The sequence below is a fragment of the Larus michahellis genome, chromosome Z, assembly GCF_964199755.1.
Source record: "Larus michahellis chromosome Z, bLarMic1.1, whole genome shotgun sequence".
NCBI lineage: Eukaryota > Metazoa > Chordata > Aves > Charadriiformes > Laridae > Larus > Larus michahellis.
In genome coordinates, this window is record NC_133930.1 from 11,607,345 (window position 1) to 11,623,168 (window position 15,824).

At 42.9% G+C, this 15,824-nt stretch overlaps 1 protein-coding gene across 7 annotated transcripts in view; it reads left to right on the forward strand.

The window, feature by feature from the left end:
* Positions 1-15,824, forward strand: part of UNC13B (unc-13 homolog B) — a 216,498-nt gene that overhangs the window by 167,039 nt on the left and 33,635 nt on the right. For all 7 annotated transcript variants that reach the window (XM_074569514.1, XM_074569515.1, XM_074569516.1 and 4 more), the window contains 5 exons: positions 6,009-6,135; positions 11,617-11,713; positions 12,450-12,593; positions 12,737-12,814; positions 13,822-13,899. In XM_074569514.1, the coding sequence (XP_074425615.1) occupies positions 6,009-6,135; positions 11,617-11,713; positions 12,450-12,593; positions 12,737-12,814; positions 13,822-13,899 (524 nt within the window). The remainder of the gene's footprint in view (positions 1-6,008; positions 6,136-11,616; positions 11,714-12,449; positions 12,594-12,736; positions 12,815-13,821; positions 13,900-15,824) is intronic.

Sequence of the window (15,824 nt, forward strand, 5' to 3'; positions counted from 1 at the left end):
CTGCTGTTGTGCAGCCTTTTTTTTCCTGTTCTTAAATATGTTATTACAGAGGTACTACCACTGTCACTGATGGGCTTGGCCGTGGCCAGTAGTGGGTCCATCTTGGAGCCGGCTGGCATTGGCTTTATCGGACACAGGGGAAGCATCTAGCAGCTTCTCCCAGAAGCCACCCCTGTATCCCCTCCTGCTACTAAGACCTTGACACGCAAACCCAATACCTCTACAAAGTATTTCTTGGTGAGAAAAGTTAACAGAAAGGCAGCTGATGGGACCGGGAAGGGTTTGCATTTTGAATGAAAGCTGAAAAACTGCACAGTACATGTATTTGTACTCTGCAAGTACAAATTGTACTTGTGCAAGTCCTGCAGGAGGATTGAACAATGATAAAGTCTGTGTTGGTGAGGGTCTCTTCCAAATATATATTGAAGAAGTCCTCAGGGTGTAAAATTCTATTTGAGGCAAGTGTGATTCCTCACTTCTTTGCTCTTCAGAAACTTACGAAGACAACCTTTATGACAAGCTTCACAACAATTCAATTACATGTATTCTAAATACAGATGATTGGACTAGGTCACTGCATTTTTGTTTAAATGAGGGGGGAAAAAAGGGGTTAAAGGAAGCAGATTAAGTGATGTGAAGGATGATGATTAGATTTGCTGTCCTCAGCTCTTGGCTCTGTCATTTCTGAGTTTGAGTTGCTAATTTCTCTACCAGTTTAACTACACCAAGAGTTTCATACTCCCGCCTTTCCTAGTTTGTGGAGTAATCCTTGGGTGCATTTCTGCTGTGCTCCAAGATCTGTATGCATCAGGAGCAGCAAAATCTAATCAGTTTTGTGGAGATAGGTGCACATGAAGCCAGAGTATAATACTTGCTCCTAACTTTCTTCGTGGTGTTTTCCCTTATGTTCTGTTCCTAAGTTCTGGATAACATGAGCTCATTCACCTCACCAAGTGGTAAGTTCATGCTCCTTAGTATAGTTTATAGTTGTGACTTGGCAGACTTTAATCTGCTACCTGTAGTTTTAGCACTTTGGATGTAGTTGCTAATATTAGCTTTAGTATCCTGTAGTTTTATGCCAGTGATGAGCAGATCTGCAAAGAAGATGTGGAAGACCATACTGCTGCTGCAGTAATGGAGGGTATGTGCTGCTTAGAAGACTCCTGTTCTGACTAGTTACTCCAGCTGTTGTTTTTTGATGGTACCTGATGAGCTGAGGAGTTCTGGGTGAGAGCCCCTTTGCTGGGTCCCAGGCATTAAGCTGTAGATAACATCTGATGGAGAATAACTGATGAGGTGAGAGCTCTAGTTCATATGTGGGTCTATTCCTTCCCTTCTGGTTGAGATGACGATTGAGGGTCTCTGGCCCTTTTACTCAGCAATAGGAGTAAATTTTCTTCTAGCTTAAAGAACATGCAATGGCTTTGGTGTAGAAAGAGTGCCAGCCTGGCTGAATGAAGCTGCCTCCTGCCTCCTTCCAGCCTAACGCTTCCACATTGCCCTCTGGTGTACGGCATGGAAGAGAATTGGGAGGCTCAGATGGGAGATGGCTTCTCCGAGTTGGGGTGCTACATGAGTTGTTTACCCACAGGTGGCAGCTAACTGTGCCTCTCCCAGATGGACCTTACCCCCATGTGCAGTGTGTAGCCTGTGCAGGGCAACCTATAAATACTAATTTATATTTAGAATACAGTGTTCAGGTGCTTCAGAACCAGAAGTCTTTGCTAGCCTGTGGATGCTGCAGCATCTGACCCTTGGGCACCTTCAAGAAGAGTTAGATTGCTAATGTGTGAAATGTTAGTCATTTGTTAGTTAATGTTAGTCAATGTTAGTGAATTAGTAAAATTAGTAAATGTTAGTCAAAAGTCACAAAAATGAAACGCCTATTTTTTATTTAAAATATGTTCAGCAACAGGTAGCAATAGTCACAGCAGCATTGTGTTTGACTGCTGTAAAGCAAGTGCATGGCAGACCTATCTTTTGCCTTCATCTCCCCTAAGGAGACTCAGCTGTTGAGACACAGCAGAAGCTCCATGATCTACCCAATTTGTTTTGTTTTTTCTCTTCCCCAAAGAGGTGACAGCTCAGGGCACCGTGAATAGCAGACCTGGCCCTTCCCTCCTCACTGCCGAAGGCAGTACAGGATGGGGCTGAGAAGTGTCCCTTGTTTCCCCATCAACCCAAAAGTAAATCAGATCAGATAGTCATGTTGTGTGGCCCAGATTTGCCTGGCAAGATCATGCTACCCTGGAGTCAATGTAACATAGAGGATGGTTTTTCCAAGTTATACAATTAGCTCCACCTCTGGGATGCTGACCAGTGCTCAGCTGCTAGGTGACGTCCTCGCAAGTCCACTGGTAACTGGAGTTACTGGTTTTCTTGCTGTCCTTGGTAAAACCTATGTGACCCAGAAAGCACAAACTCTCCGAGCAAAGAGGGCTTTTTCTCTTCCTTTACTAGGAAGACATTAAAAGACAGTAATAGAAAATCAATGTCATCCTTGACAAGAATGGTTCATCTTATTTTGGACGCATCAGCATTAGGACAGTTGTAAATTGGAAACATCGCTAATAGGAAGAGAGACTGAGTAGACTTGGCGGGCAGGATTGAAATAAATCATTCTGCCACATTCTCACTTCTAATAAGGGGAGGGGGATCAGATGCACACACAGATGCCAGCTGTCTAAAGTGTTAACAGCCTCAGTACCTATTAGTGTTTCTTTGGAGAAATTCAGCATTATTTGCTAGAAATTAACCCATGGAAAGTAGGCTGATGATCAAGAAAAAAAATCCATGGATTAAAGATATGGTGGAAGTCCTGAAAAACAGAACTTGACATGCCACTAGACAGTATGATTCTGGGAAGCAGTTCCCTATTAATGCCTCAATAATATGGCCTCGGTGACCCTAAAAGCTCGTCTCTAGAGGAGACTGTTTGCAGATGAAATCTGCTGAGGGAATGTGAGAGACTTACAGAACTCTGTGGTCTTTTCAGGATGAAACACAGCAGTTGCTGCAAAATATCTGTGCACCGTTCCACTGTTGCTGCTAAGCCCTTTAAAAGCCAGCAGGTTACAAAGCAGAACAGAAATGTGCTAAGACTGATGGCTTCTATGCTCTTCACTTTACTTTTTCTAAAATGGTGTTTCAAAGCATACCTCTGTCCGATGTGTTTCTGTGTCATGTTCAAGTGTTCTTAAACATTTCCCTTTACAAAGAAAGCAGCTGATCAAAACTGTGCAGGGTCCGTTGAAGGGGGGAAGGCAGATGGTACAAGCTGTTGGGGGGTGAGGGGGTTTTGGGGCTTTGTTGGCTTTCTTTGTCCTCCGTCATGTTTGAGCTGTTATGGTTCACTTTTGTCTTTTCTCTGTCACAAGCCCCACCTCTCTTTCGCATACGTAAAGTTCTCTTTTATGGTGGTAAGACCTCTCCTTCTTTCTTTTACTTTCCTGTAGTTTTATGCTCTTGGTGTTAAGCCTCTCCTTTACTGCTTAGATGGCTAGGTAGTCCTAGTAGCAGTTCTTGGTTTTATGCTTCTGTGACCGCTTTGCATCGTCCTCTTCTGCAACTTAGTGGTGTTTTAAATTGTTCTAAGAAACAGGAAAAGGCTTGAATTACTTGCTTTTAGTGGACTGCTTACTTTTGAGGAAATAAATCTGATTTGAGTCCTTTTTACCTCCAAGTCAGGCCTTCCCTCTGCAGTAACACTGCGTTCTCCATGCGGAACAACACCTGGGTGGCAGCGCATATCAGTTAATGACGTTATAATTGTCCATTGATTTCCTCACTCTCACAGGGAGCTAAGCGGGCACGGTTATTGCTGTGTTTGTTTCCAGTTTTAGATCTGCGGAGAGTGCTTTGCATTTTCTTCTACAGTTGATCTTGAGGGAGGTCAGCAGTTCAGACACCAAGTATACATATACTTCCTTAGTGCTCAAGAAAGATATGAGGTTTATTAATGTAAAACAGGTACAGACTTTCCTTGGCTCCAATACACACAAATTCACCGTGGAGAGTAGTGGATCACAATACACGCGAAACAGTAGCACATTTGTCCATCAAACCGTCACCACTGGGGACGTCTCTCAGATATTGGACATCTTAATTTCTTCAAAACAAAGGTTAGGTTTTGGGGTTTTTTTGAGATTGGATCTGCTACATGTGAATTAGTAGGAAATCCGTATTACACTGTTACAGAGAATTTGCAAACAACTCACTGGAGTGTTCCCCAGCTTGGGAGTTGACAAGGCTTATGGAACAATTATGCATGAAAAGTTCTTTGTTTTTTGTGTTTTCAATTGGATGATTCGTAATTTATTTGGCCTTTCTTCTTGTGCGTGTTGTTGAAGCTTCAAGAGAGATGTGGAAATTTCTTAATGTTTTGAAACAGTTGCAAGAATTTCGTATTTACTTGAAAATAGATGATGATATTGTAAGACAAGCTTGTCTGTCAGGTAACTGATTAGAAAGCTGGAGCCATTTTACATCATTAAGATGTATCTTCTGCTGAGGAATATCTGTAGCATATATCTACCCAGTTACTGGATACTTGTACTAAAGTCCTAGATTAAAGCCATTTAAAGTTAAGAGAAACACTTCCACTTTTTATCATAGTCGGATCCTGTCTACGCATCAGTGGTAATGCCCTTTGAAAGTTACATCAATAATGAGGTAAACACATAAAAGGTAGGAAAACAAGTCTGAAGTCAAATTTTGGGGAAAAAACCCATGAGTCTAAGCCAAAATCATGTATGTTTTAGTCTCATATCTCACACTGTAGTCATGGACTAGCACCTTGCCGTGGTGCAAGAATAAACACAGAAGCCTGGCACAAAGTGTATTCGTGGTGTTGAAGCTTGGCAGAGGAAAAAGATGGATACAGACAGGCAGCAGCAGCACAAGGGAGTGCAGAACAGGGCAGCTGATAATAGAGGATCACAGTGCAGGCAGGAGCTGTCTGCCGAGTCCTCTTAACATCATGAAAAAGGAGTTAATTTTGTTCTTTTCAAGGAGGACTTTGAAGAAAAGCAGTGCAGTAGCCACCTGTGTAAGCACGTGACGGGTGGCTTGGGAGAAAGCATTGAGATGCTTTTGGGGAAATCAACAAGTAGTTTAAAACCAGGGATCGTGGGCTGATCAGAGGTGGGAGTCAGCTGCTGAAAGATGGTAGTGTGGACGTAGGCTGTGAAGGGCCTTGAGAGCGAAGACATGGAGTGTACGTTTCTTGTGAGGGAGAAAGGGGAGGGTGGTCTAGGAGATGATCTGCAGAAACGTAGGTCTGAGTGTGGCAAGTGCTTTAGCAGCGTAGGTGTGTGGGAAGAGTCGTGTTGTGGAGGTACATGCGTTATACAGGGAGGAACTGCATTGTCCTGACATTACCTGGGTATGAAAACAAACAAAACCTGGCAGGAGGAAGAGGCTCAGCAGCAGGTAGATATCCATGGGTCGCTTCAGTGGACTGTGCTCAGGAAGGCAATGCAAATAGGAAAACAGTTGCATTCTGAAGAAGTGTCATGAATTTCTCCAAACTGGGGATCCGGGAAGGCTCTAGCTCCTGTGTAGCTCATTTGAACTTGCTTGTGACTCACAATGTCAAATTTCTTTCTACTCTTGTCTCTTAGGAGTTGGCATTGCCTTTGTTTATATCCAAGAATGAACAGATTTGCTGTCCTTGATTTGTTTCCTGCAAAGATGAAATCTGGACTGTCATATGTTAAATGGAAAGGCCATAAGAGATTGCTCTGTTTTTATTGCTTAGACAACCAAAAAGTCTTTAACAAATGGTACTATTAATTGGAGCTATAGAAATAAATTCCAGAGCCCCAACAGTCAACCACCAAGAACCCCTGCCTGCTGCCAAAATCCCGCGTCATGAAATTTCATGTTTTTATAGGTGCTTCAGCCTCAAAACCATTGCATACTATGGTCATGTTTTATAAGACCCTCCTGTGCCTGATACAGTGATAGTAGTAAATTCACAACAAACCGCTTTTTTTCCTTCCTTACAGAGCATGAGAAACACAGACTGTGTAAAAGTGCAGACTATATGAACTTACACTTCAAAGTGAAGTGGCTGTACAATGAATATGTTCGTGATCTGCCTGCCTTCAAGGGAAAAGTGCCTGAATATCCGGCGTAAGTGTGTTATGTCTCCTGTGGCAAATCCCTGCTGTGCATCTCCTTGTGTTACCTTGAGGGTAGTCAATTTTGTTCTCCTGTAGCTTACTTTCATGATATACTATTTCTTCACCCTGATTTTCTGTGTTTATGTGCAAGTTTGTCCCCTCTGGTGCTCTGTGCCACTGTCCCCTCATAATTCAATCCCTTGTTGTACAGTATCTCCCAAGATTTCAAAAGCTTTAGCAATGGCATGGACAGTCTTTAAGCCACTTTGTGCCTGCAGTGTGGGCTTTGGTCAATTCTTGAACAGCAGACTTGTGGATGTGTGGCTACATTCTTGTGTTAATAGATATAGCTTTATCTTTATGTACTGTAGGTACGTCTGTATGGGTCTGTATGAATGTCATATGTATACACACACAACAGGATTTGTGAGTAAAGATAATGTTTTCTTTTTTTGTTAAGACCAGGTGGTTTAGTTGGAAACATCAGATAAGCAGTCGTTCTTAAGCTCTAAGTGATTGTTCGCAATTTTAGTTAGATTTCAGACCTGAGGAAGGTTTATGAGCCCAAGAAGTTGTCTGAGCAACCTGGAGAGAATATTGTAGCTAGAATCCCACACATCGCCAAAGGCAAGAGCAGGTGTGTTGTTTCTGACCAGTGTTTAACTGGTTTTTAGAGGCTTTCAGTGATGATTGGTCCACATCTCCTTCAAGCAGCATTTTTCCCCTGTGCTTCACTGTTACCCCTCCACTGGGTTTTGGGGATTTATAACACGCCCCTTTTTCCCCCTCCAAATCTTTCTTGTATTGATTTGAGCTTGTTATATCCTGTCCTGCCAGCCTGGGCATGGAGAACAAATTGTTCCGGTTTTACAAGAGGAAAATGCTTTTGTGATGTCCCTTCCCAGTCTCCTGCTGGTTCCCATTTGTTCCCAGCTTTCCTTGTAAGTGAGGTTTACTCGTCTCTCTCCAGCTGGTCTGTGTCTGGACATACAACACCCAGACTTAAATACTGATGTTTCATCTAGACCTTGCCTTGCATTGCCTTGCAGGCAGTGCTGCTGCTTTTGCACAGTGGGATGATAGGAGCCTTTTCTTTTTTTTTTTTCCCTTCTTTTTTTTACTTCTTTCTCTTTAATGGTATTGTTGCTTCCAGTGGGCCACAAGCCAACCCCAGGCACCCTCAACAGAATGTCTTAGCTGTTATTCCCAGCCTATATATCACTGTTGTCTAAATGCAGCACTTTGCACTTGCCCCTCTTGAAAAAAAATCTTGCTTGGACTGTGTTTCCAGTTTGGCATTTTGAATTCTCTTCCCATCCTGCGGTGCACACAGTCCCTCAAGCCTGGCGCTAGCTGCATGCTAATAAGACTTGAGGCAGTTGGCATAATTGCGCAGCCTGGGCTATGGGCCTCGCCTAACAAATCAGGTCAGCGAGAGGCATTAACTCAGTGAACAGGGTGCTGGAGTGACAGTCTCAGAAGCCCTGTTCTCTTTGCTGTGCCTCTGAGTCAGTACAGTCTCAGGCAAGCCATCACATATTCTTAATCTCTCTTTTTCTCCTGTGTAATCAGGATAATGATGCTCAGTTTCATTCTGTGGTCTTTTGCAGACTGATCTGCTCTGCTGGCCTTTGTGGTAGAGCCTCAGTGCTCACGTACGTTTGCAGCCACTGGCTGTGGTACTTCACTCTTGTATTTTAGTACAATAATCATGTTGTCAGACACAGGTGATGTTTATTTCAATCATAACCTTCACCTGTCATGAAATATCCCCTTGGTATCAATTGCAGCAATGTGCTCTTGTCCTTTGATTTGCTTCATCACAAGTATTTTTAGTCTTGAAGCTTCCTTAAACAAAGGAGTCCACGCATCAGATTTGCACATCAGTAAACTCTTTAGTGAAACTAAATTGCTGCTCTCCAGAGAACAACTGAGTTGTCTGTCTACTCGACAGACAAGAGTCTATCCACAACTCGCTTTTTGTGTTGAAACTATGAGAAACCATGTGCTGATAGCCTTGAGATATGATTGAATAAAGTGAAGGCTCCGAAATAATTGAAGTTTTTATGCTCCCCTTATTTTCTGAAATTCAGCAGCAGTTTCTGGAACTGAAGTAGCAACATAGCTGGGAGTGGATCTTCAAAACTGCTTCTCTTCGCTTTTTAGCTGCCACCTAAACGCTGTGAAGTGTCAGTTTCTGAAAAAAAACTAGCTTTCTAGATATGTGAAGAAGCATTCTATGTTTTGTTTTAATACTGATGTTAGCACGCAACTAGTACCGTAGCTGTACTGGAGAGTACCTCCTCTCTGGTGGGGGAAGGCATTCCTTCCATTGAAATCCTGTCTTATTCTTCTGGCTTACTTCGCCAAGCATAGTATTTATTCTTTTACTCCTTGGAACCCTGCCTGCCGCCTTGTCGCTGCGCTTCCCAAGGCCTGCAGGATGTTCATTGGGTATCCACATGCATCACACAGCAAATGAACAAGATTAATTCACCCGTGAAGTCTGAGACCACAGGAGTCAGGCTCATGGCCATGCTGGAATTGCAGCCTTTTGTGTTACGTCACTGTTGAGCAGCCAACAGAGGTAAACTTCCATTTAGTCACAAAGCTCCGCTCCCTTTCCTGGCAGGCAGGACTGAGGCATATTCTCTGCAAACCTCATTTGGAGGGGTTGGCTGTGCCGTCTCAAATCAGGCTGTGCTGACCCCTGCAAGCACAGAATGTCTCTGAAGTGGCACCGTGAGCCTCTGCCTTGTGTGCTGGTGCATGAGTCATTACGACGTTTGCTTCTGGGTTAATAATTGAAGCAGACGAGGAAGAAGATATTTGCCATATAAGAGCATTTTGAAGCTATTTCTGCGTGAAATCAGATTATTTCTATTAGTTTCTGTGCTAGATAATTTTGGATATCATTTTGGATATGTTGCCTTTGTAGACTTCAGAGTCCCCCCTCACTTGCTCAGCAGCCTGAGAGCAGTCAAGCCTGAGAGCTCAGCAGCCAATAAAACCCTGTAAGGGGTATTTGGCTTAAGATTACTCTAGGTTTGTGTTACAGCTCAAAGCACGTTTTGCTCCGGAAGGTGCCCAGGAACTGGAAGTATTCCTAGATGATTTCTATCTCTTGTGTTTTTCTGCCATCCAATAAGGGACAAAGTTGAGGCTGGCTTTGCAAATGTAGTTACAGAATTTCCTGACCTGATCCAAGTGATTCATTTTGCACTTAAACATTCGTTAAACCTCTTTCTGGAGGTAGTGTGTTTTGTTTTTTTTTTTTTATTTGGGGTGCAAAGGTGGTGGTAATTCCCCTACCGACCCCCCTAATATTGCTTTTTCCTTACTACCTTTGTTTAGGCACTTTTGTAAGACAGTAAAGTACCTATACACTTGATTTTGGATATCAACACATAGTAGCCATGAAAATGGGCAATGGGTGTTTTCAACAGTGAATGTCCCTTTCTTATGGATATGGTGCAATAACTAAGGATGAATGATAATCAGGAAGTAGTTCTACTTCTCAGAGTGAAAATTGTGGTTTCTGGCACAAACAAGTGGTCCCCCCATCCATGGACCTATGACATGTGAAGCAGTCAGCAGCTTGCAGCCTGGGAACTGTGAAAGAGGTGGAAGATGTGTAGTTGCTTCCTTGCAAACTGCCTGAGTTATCTTCTAAGGATTGAGCTGTCGATTTAAAATATGCTATTGTAATTAATAACAAAATGTTGAAAGCTCAAGAAACTTGCAGCAACTTGCAGCAGACTCTGAAATATGATGACTTTTAGGAGCCCAAAGTGCTATTCAAAAGGAATTTTTGCAGAACGCAGGAAGTCCATATGTCTGTGACAGTGTTCCACTGCTGCACTCTATATTAAATAGAGCTGCATAGACAGGTTGCTGTTGGCATTTAACACTGTGTCAGTTACAATTTCCAGCATTAGCATTGATGTGCTTTATATTTCAAAGTGTAGAGAGTATTTAAGGCTATCTAGTATGCTCTGTCTGTGAATTTGCTCTTGATCTCCCTCTCATGTCTGGCACATGCTTTCATGTTCTTTGCAAACTCAGCCCATAATTAGCACAATCTCTATGAACACAGCTGCCTATTTAGAGGAGGTTGTATTCTGTGAAGCTCATATAATAATCTTTTTTATGGACTGAAATCACACATGGACGCTTTCTTCCCTTATTTGTGAATGCTATTTAGTAATATTTGAAATTAAGATTCGCTTCAGCTGCAGTAAGTTGGCACTTGCACACAACAAATCCTAGGCAGACATTTAAATAAAGCTGTAAGTGCTATGGTCTTGCTTAAACATGGACATCCCCCCCCCCCACTCACACACTTTTGTGCTATGTGGACATGTCCCACAAAGAAGAGAACAGAGGGATGACCAGCTGTAAGATTCCATCACTGAAACTGTTTCTTACCTTGCCTACTTGGCCAAGGTGGGGTTGCGTAGAAGCCTTTCGTTCAGTGCAGGAGACAGCTCCAGACACCACCTCATGTAAGGCATCTCCCTGAGATACAGCAGTGGCTGTTGCAGCAGCTTCTTGGATTCCACTCTACCATTTGCCTTATTCTCCTAAGTGAGGAGAAGGAACAGAGACAAACCTTGATATCCTGCTTCTAGGACTTGTCTGGTTTGGGGGCTTGACCATGCTCCAAGGCTGGTGGTCCAACACTTAACATGAACTAAGTTTGTGCTTCTTTAAAAGAAAACAATGGAGAGCTTCTTACAGGGCTGGCCAGCCTCCTGCAAGCCCTAGCAGATGTGCTGTGCTATCACCAGAAGTTAATCTTACTCGCATCTTCACAGTGAGATCAGCAGCCCGTGCAAATGGGAAGGTGTTCGAGAGAAGGCTTGGGAAAAGGAGAGTGGGATTAAAGTGGAGAAACTTTTAGCCTTGATTCTCCCTCCTGGCACTCCATAAATATGTCTATACCTGCAGATGAAGTGGCTAAAGAGCCCTGGAAAACAGGCACTTCTTTTCCTCCCTTTATACTCATTTGCAGCTCTCACATGAAAGATGGTAAACCCAAATGGGCAGCAGGACAGTGTGCCATCTCTCTTAGCCTCTCAGTAGTGGTATTGGAGGTTTCCTTTCTCCTCTCTGGCACATGAGGGACAGGGGAAGAAAAGACAAAGTGCTCTGAGATGATGCAAAGTTACAGGTGGTGCTCAAGAGGGTAAAAAAGGGGAGGGTATGAAGAAAGAGGAAAGGCAGGGGAGGAGGACAAAACCAGCACAGGACCAACAATCTGCAGAGGCTGGGCTGTGTTCTGCTTGTCCAGACCAAGTGATGGTAGAGCCCCTGCTCACTGGTAGTTTGTGTACAGGTAGGAATATGTTTTGGGAACTTTGGCAGCATACATTCAGACATCTAACAGTGGGAAGCTTTCACAAGTCTTGCTGAAACAGCAGCACTGTCTGAGTCTTGTTGGGGTGCTCTGTTCTTGCTGTAACTTGCTGTCTCCCTATCCCTTCTGCAGGTGGTTTGAGCAGTTTGTGATGCAGTGGCTGGATGAAAATGAAGATGTTTCCTTAGAATTCCTGCATGGTGCTCTGGAGAGAGATAAAAAAGATGGGGTATGTAGGTCACTGAGTGAAGGACTTGGTGCTGCATCTTTCCATGCCCAGAACCACACAACACTGTAAATTCAGCTGTCATACAAATGGAGGGTGCAGCCCTTTTGGCTTGCTAAACAACGGGGAAACTTCTGTATTTATGTCTGTTCTACTGCTGTTAATCTGTCAGCCAGTGGCTTCATGCTCTCTGGTCTCTCTACATTTGTGAGTGGTAACTGAAATATAAGGTACTTTTCATGCACTTAGTCGTGCAGTGAGAATGTGACCTTAATGCAGTGATGGAGTAAACTTTTTTTCTTAATTTGCTGAGTATTCCCGATGGAGAGCAAGAGCCTTCCCGTTTGTTCAGTGGCTCCTGGTGCTGTAGTCTGATGCTAATGTAAGCATTCTCTTTAATATAGAAACTCTAAGAAAATATTAAAAAAACTCTTCACTCTCCTTCTTTCCTTGTTAACCAACATGCAAGCAATGCATTTCATTAAGGGTCTCAGTATCATGCTACATTTCCTTGGTCCTTGTTATGTCATAATTGGTGAAGGACAGTAAACTTAAAACCCACATAATTGGCTATTTAGCTCCCCTGGGCCTTTTGGAGACCTTCTCACTAATTCTGAGGAAGATGTAGGTTTTGGTAAAGTTGTCCTGCCTCCAATATGTCAAGTGATGGAGACACACATTAAATGGGTGTATTTCAGATCTTTCCATTGGAGAATAACTCTTTGTACTTCTGTTTTAGTTCCAGCAAACATCTGAGCATGCCCTGTTCTCTTGCTCAGTGGTGGATGTCTTCACCCAGCTCAATCAGAGCTTTGAGATCATTAAGAAGCTGGAGTGCCCAGACCCTGTCATTGTTGCTCATTATAATAGGAGGTTTGCTAAGGTACTAGCCTCAACATCCAGCTGTTTATCTTCCCTTAGTGGGATGCAAAACAGTGTGATTTTTTTTTTTTTTTTTCATTTTTATTTCCTGGAGTTCTCCTGCAGTGATACAGGACAACTAACAGCCACATTTTGTCTTCGCAGACTATTGGGAAAGTGCTGATGCAGTATGCTGACATCCTCTCCAAGAGCTTCCAGTCCTACTGTTCCAAGGAGAAACTGGTGAGTTGTGCTGAGCTTCTCTTTTGATGAGGAATCACATAATTGTCCTGATGAAACCAAGTTTCTCACATTGCACCTGACTGTGTTAATGGTGTAAATATTTTCAGTATTGGTTTTATCGTCATTTGTATGGTTTTGCAGATTGAATTCTGGCTTGGCCATGTAATAAAACTAGGTCCTGAAGACCTGCAGGGCTTTGGAGGCTGCCAGATCCCCTTGAAATGAACTTCCACTCTGCCTGTCTAGGTTGTGTGTCACAGAAGTGATTAAAAAAAAAAAATTTTTAAAAAAAGGGCATAGATTGCTCTGTAGATCTGCTACTTAGCAGCACTCTCGGTTTACTGTTGTCTCCATCTAATTATCTTCCCGTTTAATCCTAAATTCAGTAAAATTCTGTGCATTAAATAAAACAAGGCCCTACATTTTTGAACACTGGGTCTGTCCGATGCTGGTCTTGCTATCCCCACAGCTGTACTGGGGATGTAACTGCAGAGGGAAGAGTCTATTGCTCAGACTGCCCTTGACTGTTGCTCTTAGGGTTGGCCTGGCAGCACGCAGATGTGTCTCTGAATGCAGCTTTGACTGGCGGTTCCCCTTCTGATCTGGGAGGTACACCATTTGCAATGGTACATTGCAGCATTTAGAGGCTGAAGGTGACACCACTTGGATTCATACAGGGCATGGCAGGAACCACAGAGAGTTAGACCTTGTCTCAACTGATTTCTTGTGAGCTCATTCTCTGTTTGCGATAAAACTGAGGAGGCAAATACGACAGTAGCGATCTCCCTCATCTGGGGTATCTGGAACTGGCCATCTCTTTTCAAGCTGGAGAAAAAAATTACTTGTCTTTTTTAGGTTTGAGTGCTGAAATCTGTGTATGCCCTACCTCCTGGTGGACTCTTAGATCTGGTGGTACTTGGGGAAGGGTGTTGAGGCACAGCCTGTGCCACTGGTGAAAATGTGTTGGCATCCTTAGCAGTAACGGGCACCTGCTTTTTTCTCTTCAGCCCTGCATCCTGATGAATAACATCCAACAGCTGAGGGTCCAGCTAGAGAAGATGTTTGAAGCCATGGGTGGTAAAGAGGTAAGAACGCCAAGAGACTGAATATTACTCATTCCTACTGCACTGTTACTAGGTTATTTGCATCATATTGGTACTTGCAGACCGCAGTCATAAGGAAAGCCTTGTGACACCTGGCACTGTAAGAAGTGTGAGGGGACAGCCATCCCTGAAGACTTTTCAACAGAATTTATCATAAGATGCAGGAGCTCATCTTTCGAGGCACAGAATAGTGTGGAGGAGGAAAGAGAAGGATACGTACTGTGCTCATGTGGGCTGGGTGTGGGCATGGCTGGTGGTTTCACAGCTCTGAAGACAGAAAGATAGGTCTGAGAACTGTTGACATAAGTCATTTTTATGTGGCATATAAACGTGGGACAGTAACTTTGGTATTAAATGTCCAATACCTAATATATTGCAGACATGCAAATAAGAGTTCTGTACTCATGCTTGGTTGGATACTCAGATGTGTCCATGAATATAAACATCTTAGGTTTTGTTCTTTGTCCTGAGATGGGTATTTCTACAGAAGTAAGTTTTTCCTCCCCCAGATCACTGTGTCTGTTCTGATATAATCTGTGTATCTGTTTTTTTTTCTCTCCTTTTTTTTTTTTTTTTGTACATTGCTTTTCAAGGTTCAGGAAAATGAAGAAAAGGCTGCTGATGCTGATGTTAGGAAAAAAATCCTTTTTAAAGCCTAAGTGCATTCTCTTTGGTTGTGTTAGAACCTCTGTTTGGTTGTGGTAGAACCTGTGCTACGACCTGTGTGCCAAGAGGAGAGTCAGCTTTGCTGATGGGCAGCTCAGTTTTTGCCTGTATTGGTGTTTCAAATCTTTCTTGTGTTCAGTGGCAGAATTCTATGAAGTGGAAAAATCTCAATAAATAGATTTACCCCGCAGGGCTAGGAAAACCGCTGTCATTCTTTCACGTGTGATTTTAACAATCCTAATTTCTGAGCCCTACATCAAGAACTGGAATTATATGCTCCCAGCTATAATAGCAGTGGTAGCTAAACGGTCATTTGTCAGGAAAAAATAAACTTGTGATGACATGTTTGTGAAGTGGTTTATAAAGTTTTAATCCCTGTGCACCTGATTTCCCTTAAGGAATCAATTTGCTACTTTTTTCCATAGCGGTGACCGTAAGTAGGATTTCTCTGTATTTCAAATTGAAAATACCACCTACAAATTGAAAATACCACCTGATAGTGTGTTAAATAGGGGGAGAAAAAAAGTGTTTATTAAGACTGCCAGCTACTTTTCCTAGCCTAGACCTCTTCTCTGCATTCTGCCCTTTAAAACCTTCCTCAGGTAAGGCAGAACAGAGGTGATGAATCCACTGTTTCCCCTGCACTGTGGAATCAAAAGAAAAAAAAAGGGAGAGGAACCCAGACTGTGAGCAATAAAACACACAGGAAGAAACCAGGCAAACATGCTTTTGGAAGTGATTTTTTTTCTTTTCTTTTCAATTGCTGCTTTTCCACTTCATTAGGCTGCCACTGGTCACCAGAAATAAATAGTGTTGTTGTGTTAGGTGCCTGCATTACTTGCTATCCCGAGGGGTTTCCCTCTTGGTGACTATGTAGTACTTTGCTTCTTGACTTGAAACCTGCCAGGTCCTCTGTTTTGCTAGAGTAAACAAGGTCTTGTCCTAGTTTGAGCAGTCCTTTCTCTGATGTAGATTGAACCTGGCTAGTGAGTAACAATTGCTGAGACAACAGCCTTGAAAATACAACATGTAGACAAACATGCTCCTGGAAGTTCATCTCTGGGTTTTATTCTCTCATTCAGGAAGGGCAGTTGTTATTTTCTGTGACAGATACGATTTATATTTCTCTACACATCACACAGTTGCTTGCTTAAATATAAGCGTTGTCCTGGCTTCTCTACCCAAAACCTTGTGTCAATAAGTGGTATGTCGTGGTGATTTTAAACTGTTCACCTTTTTGT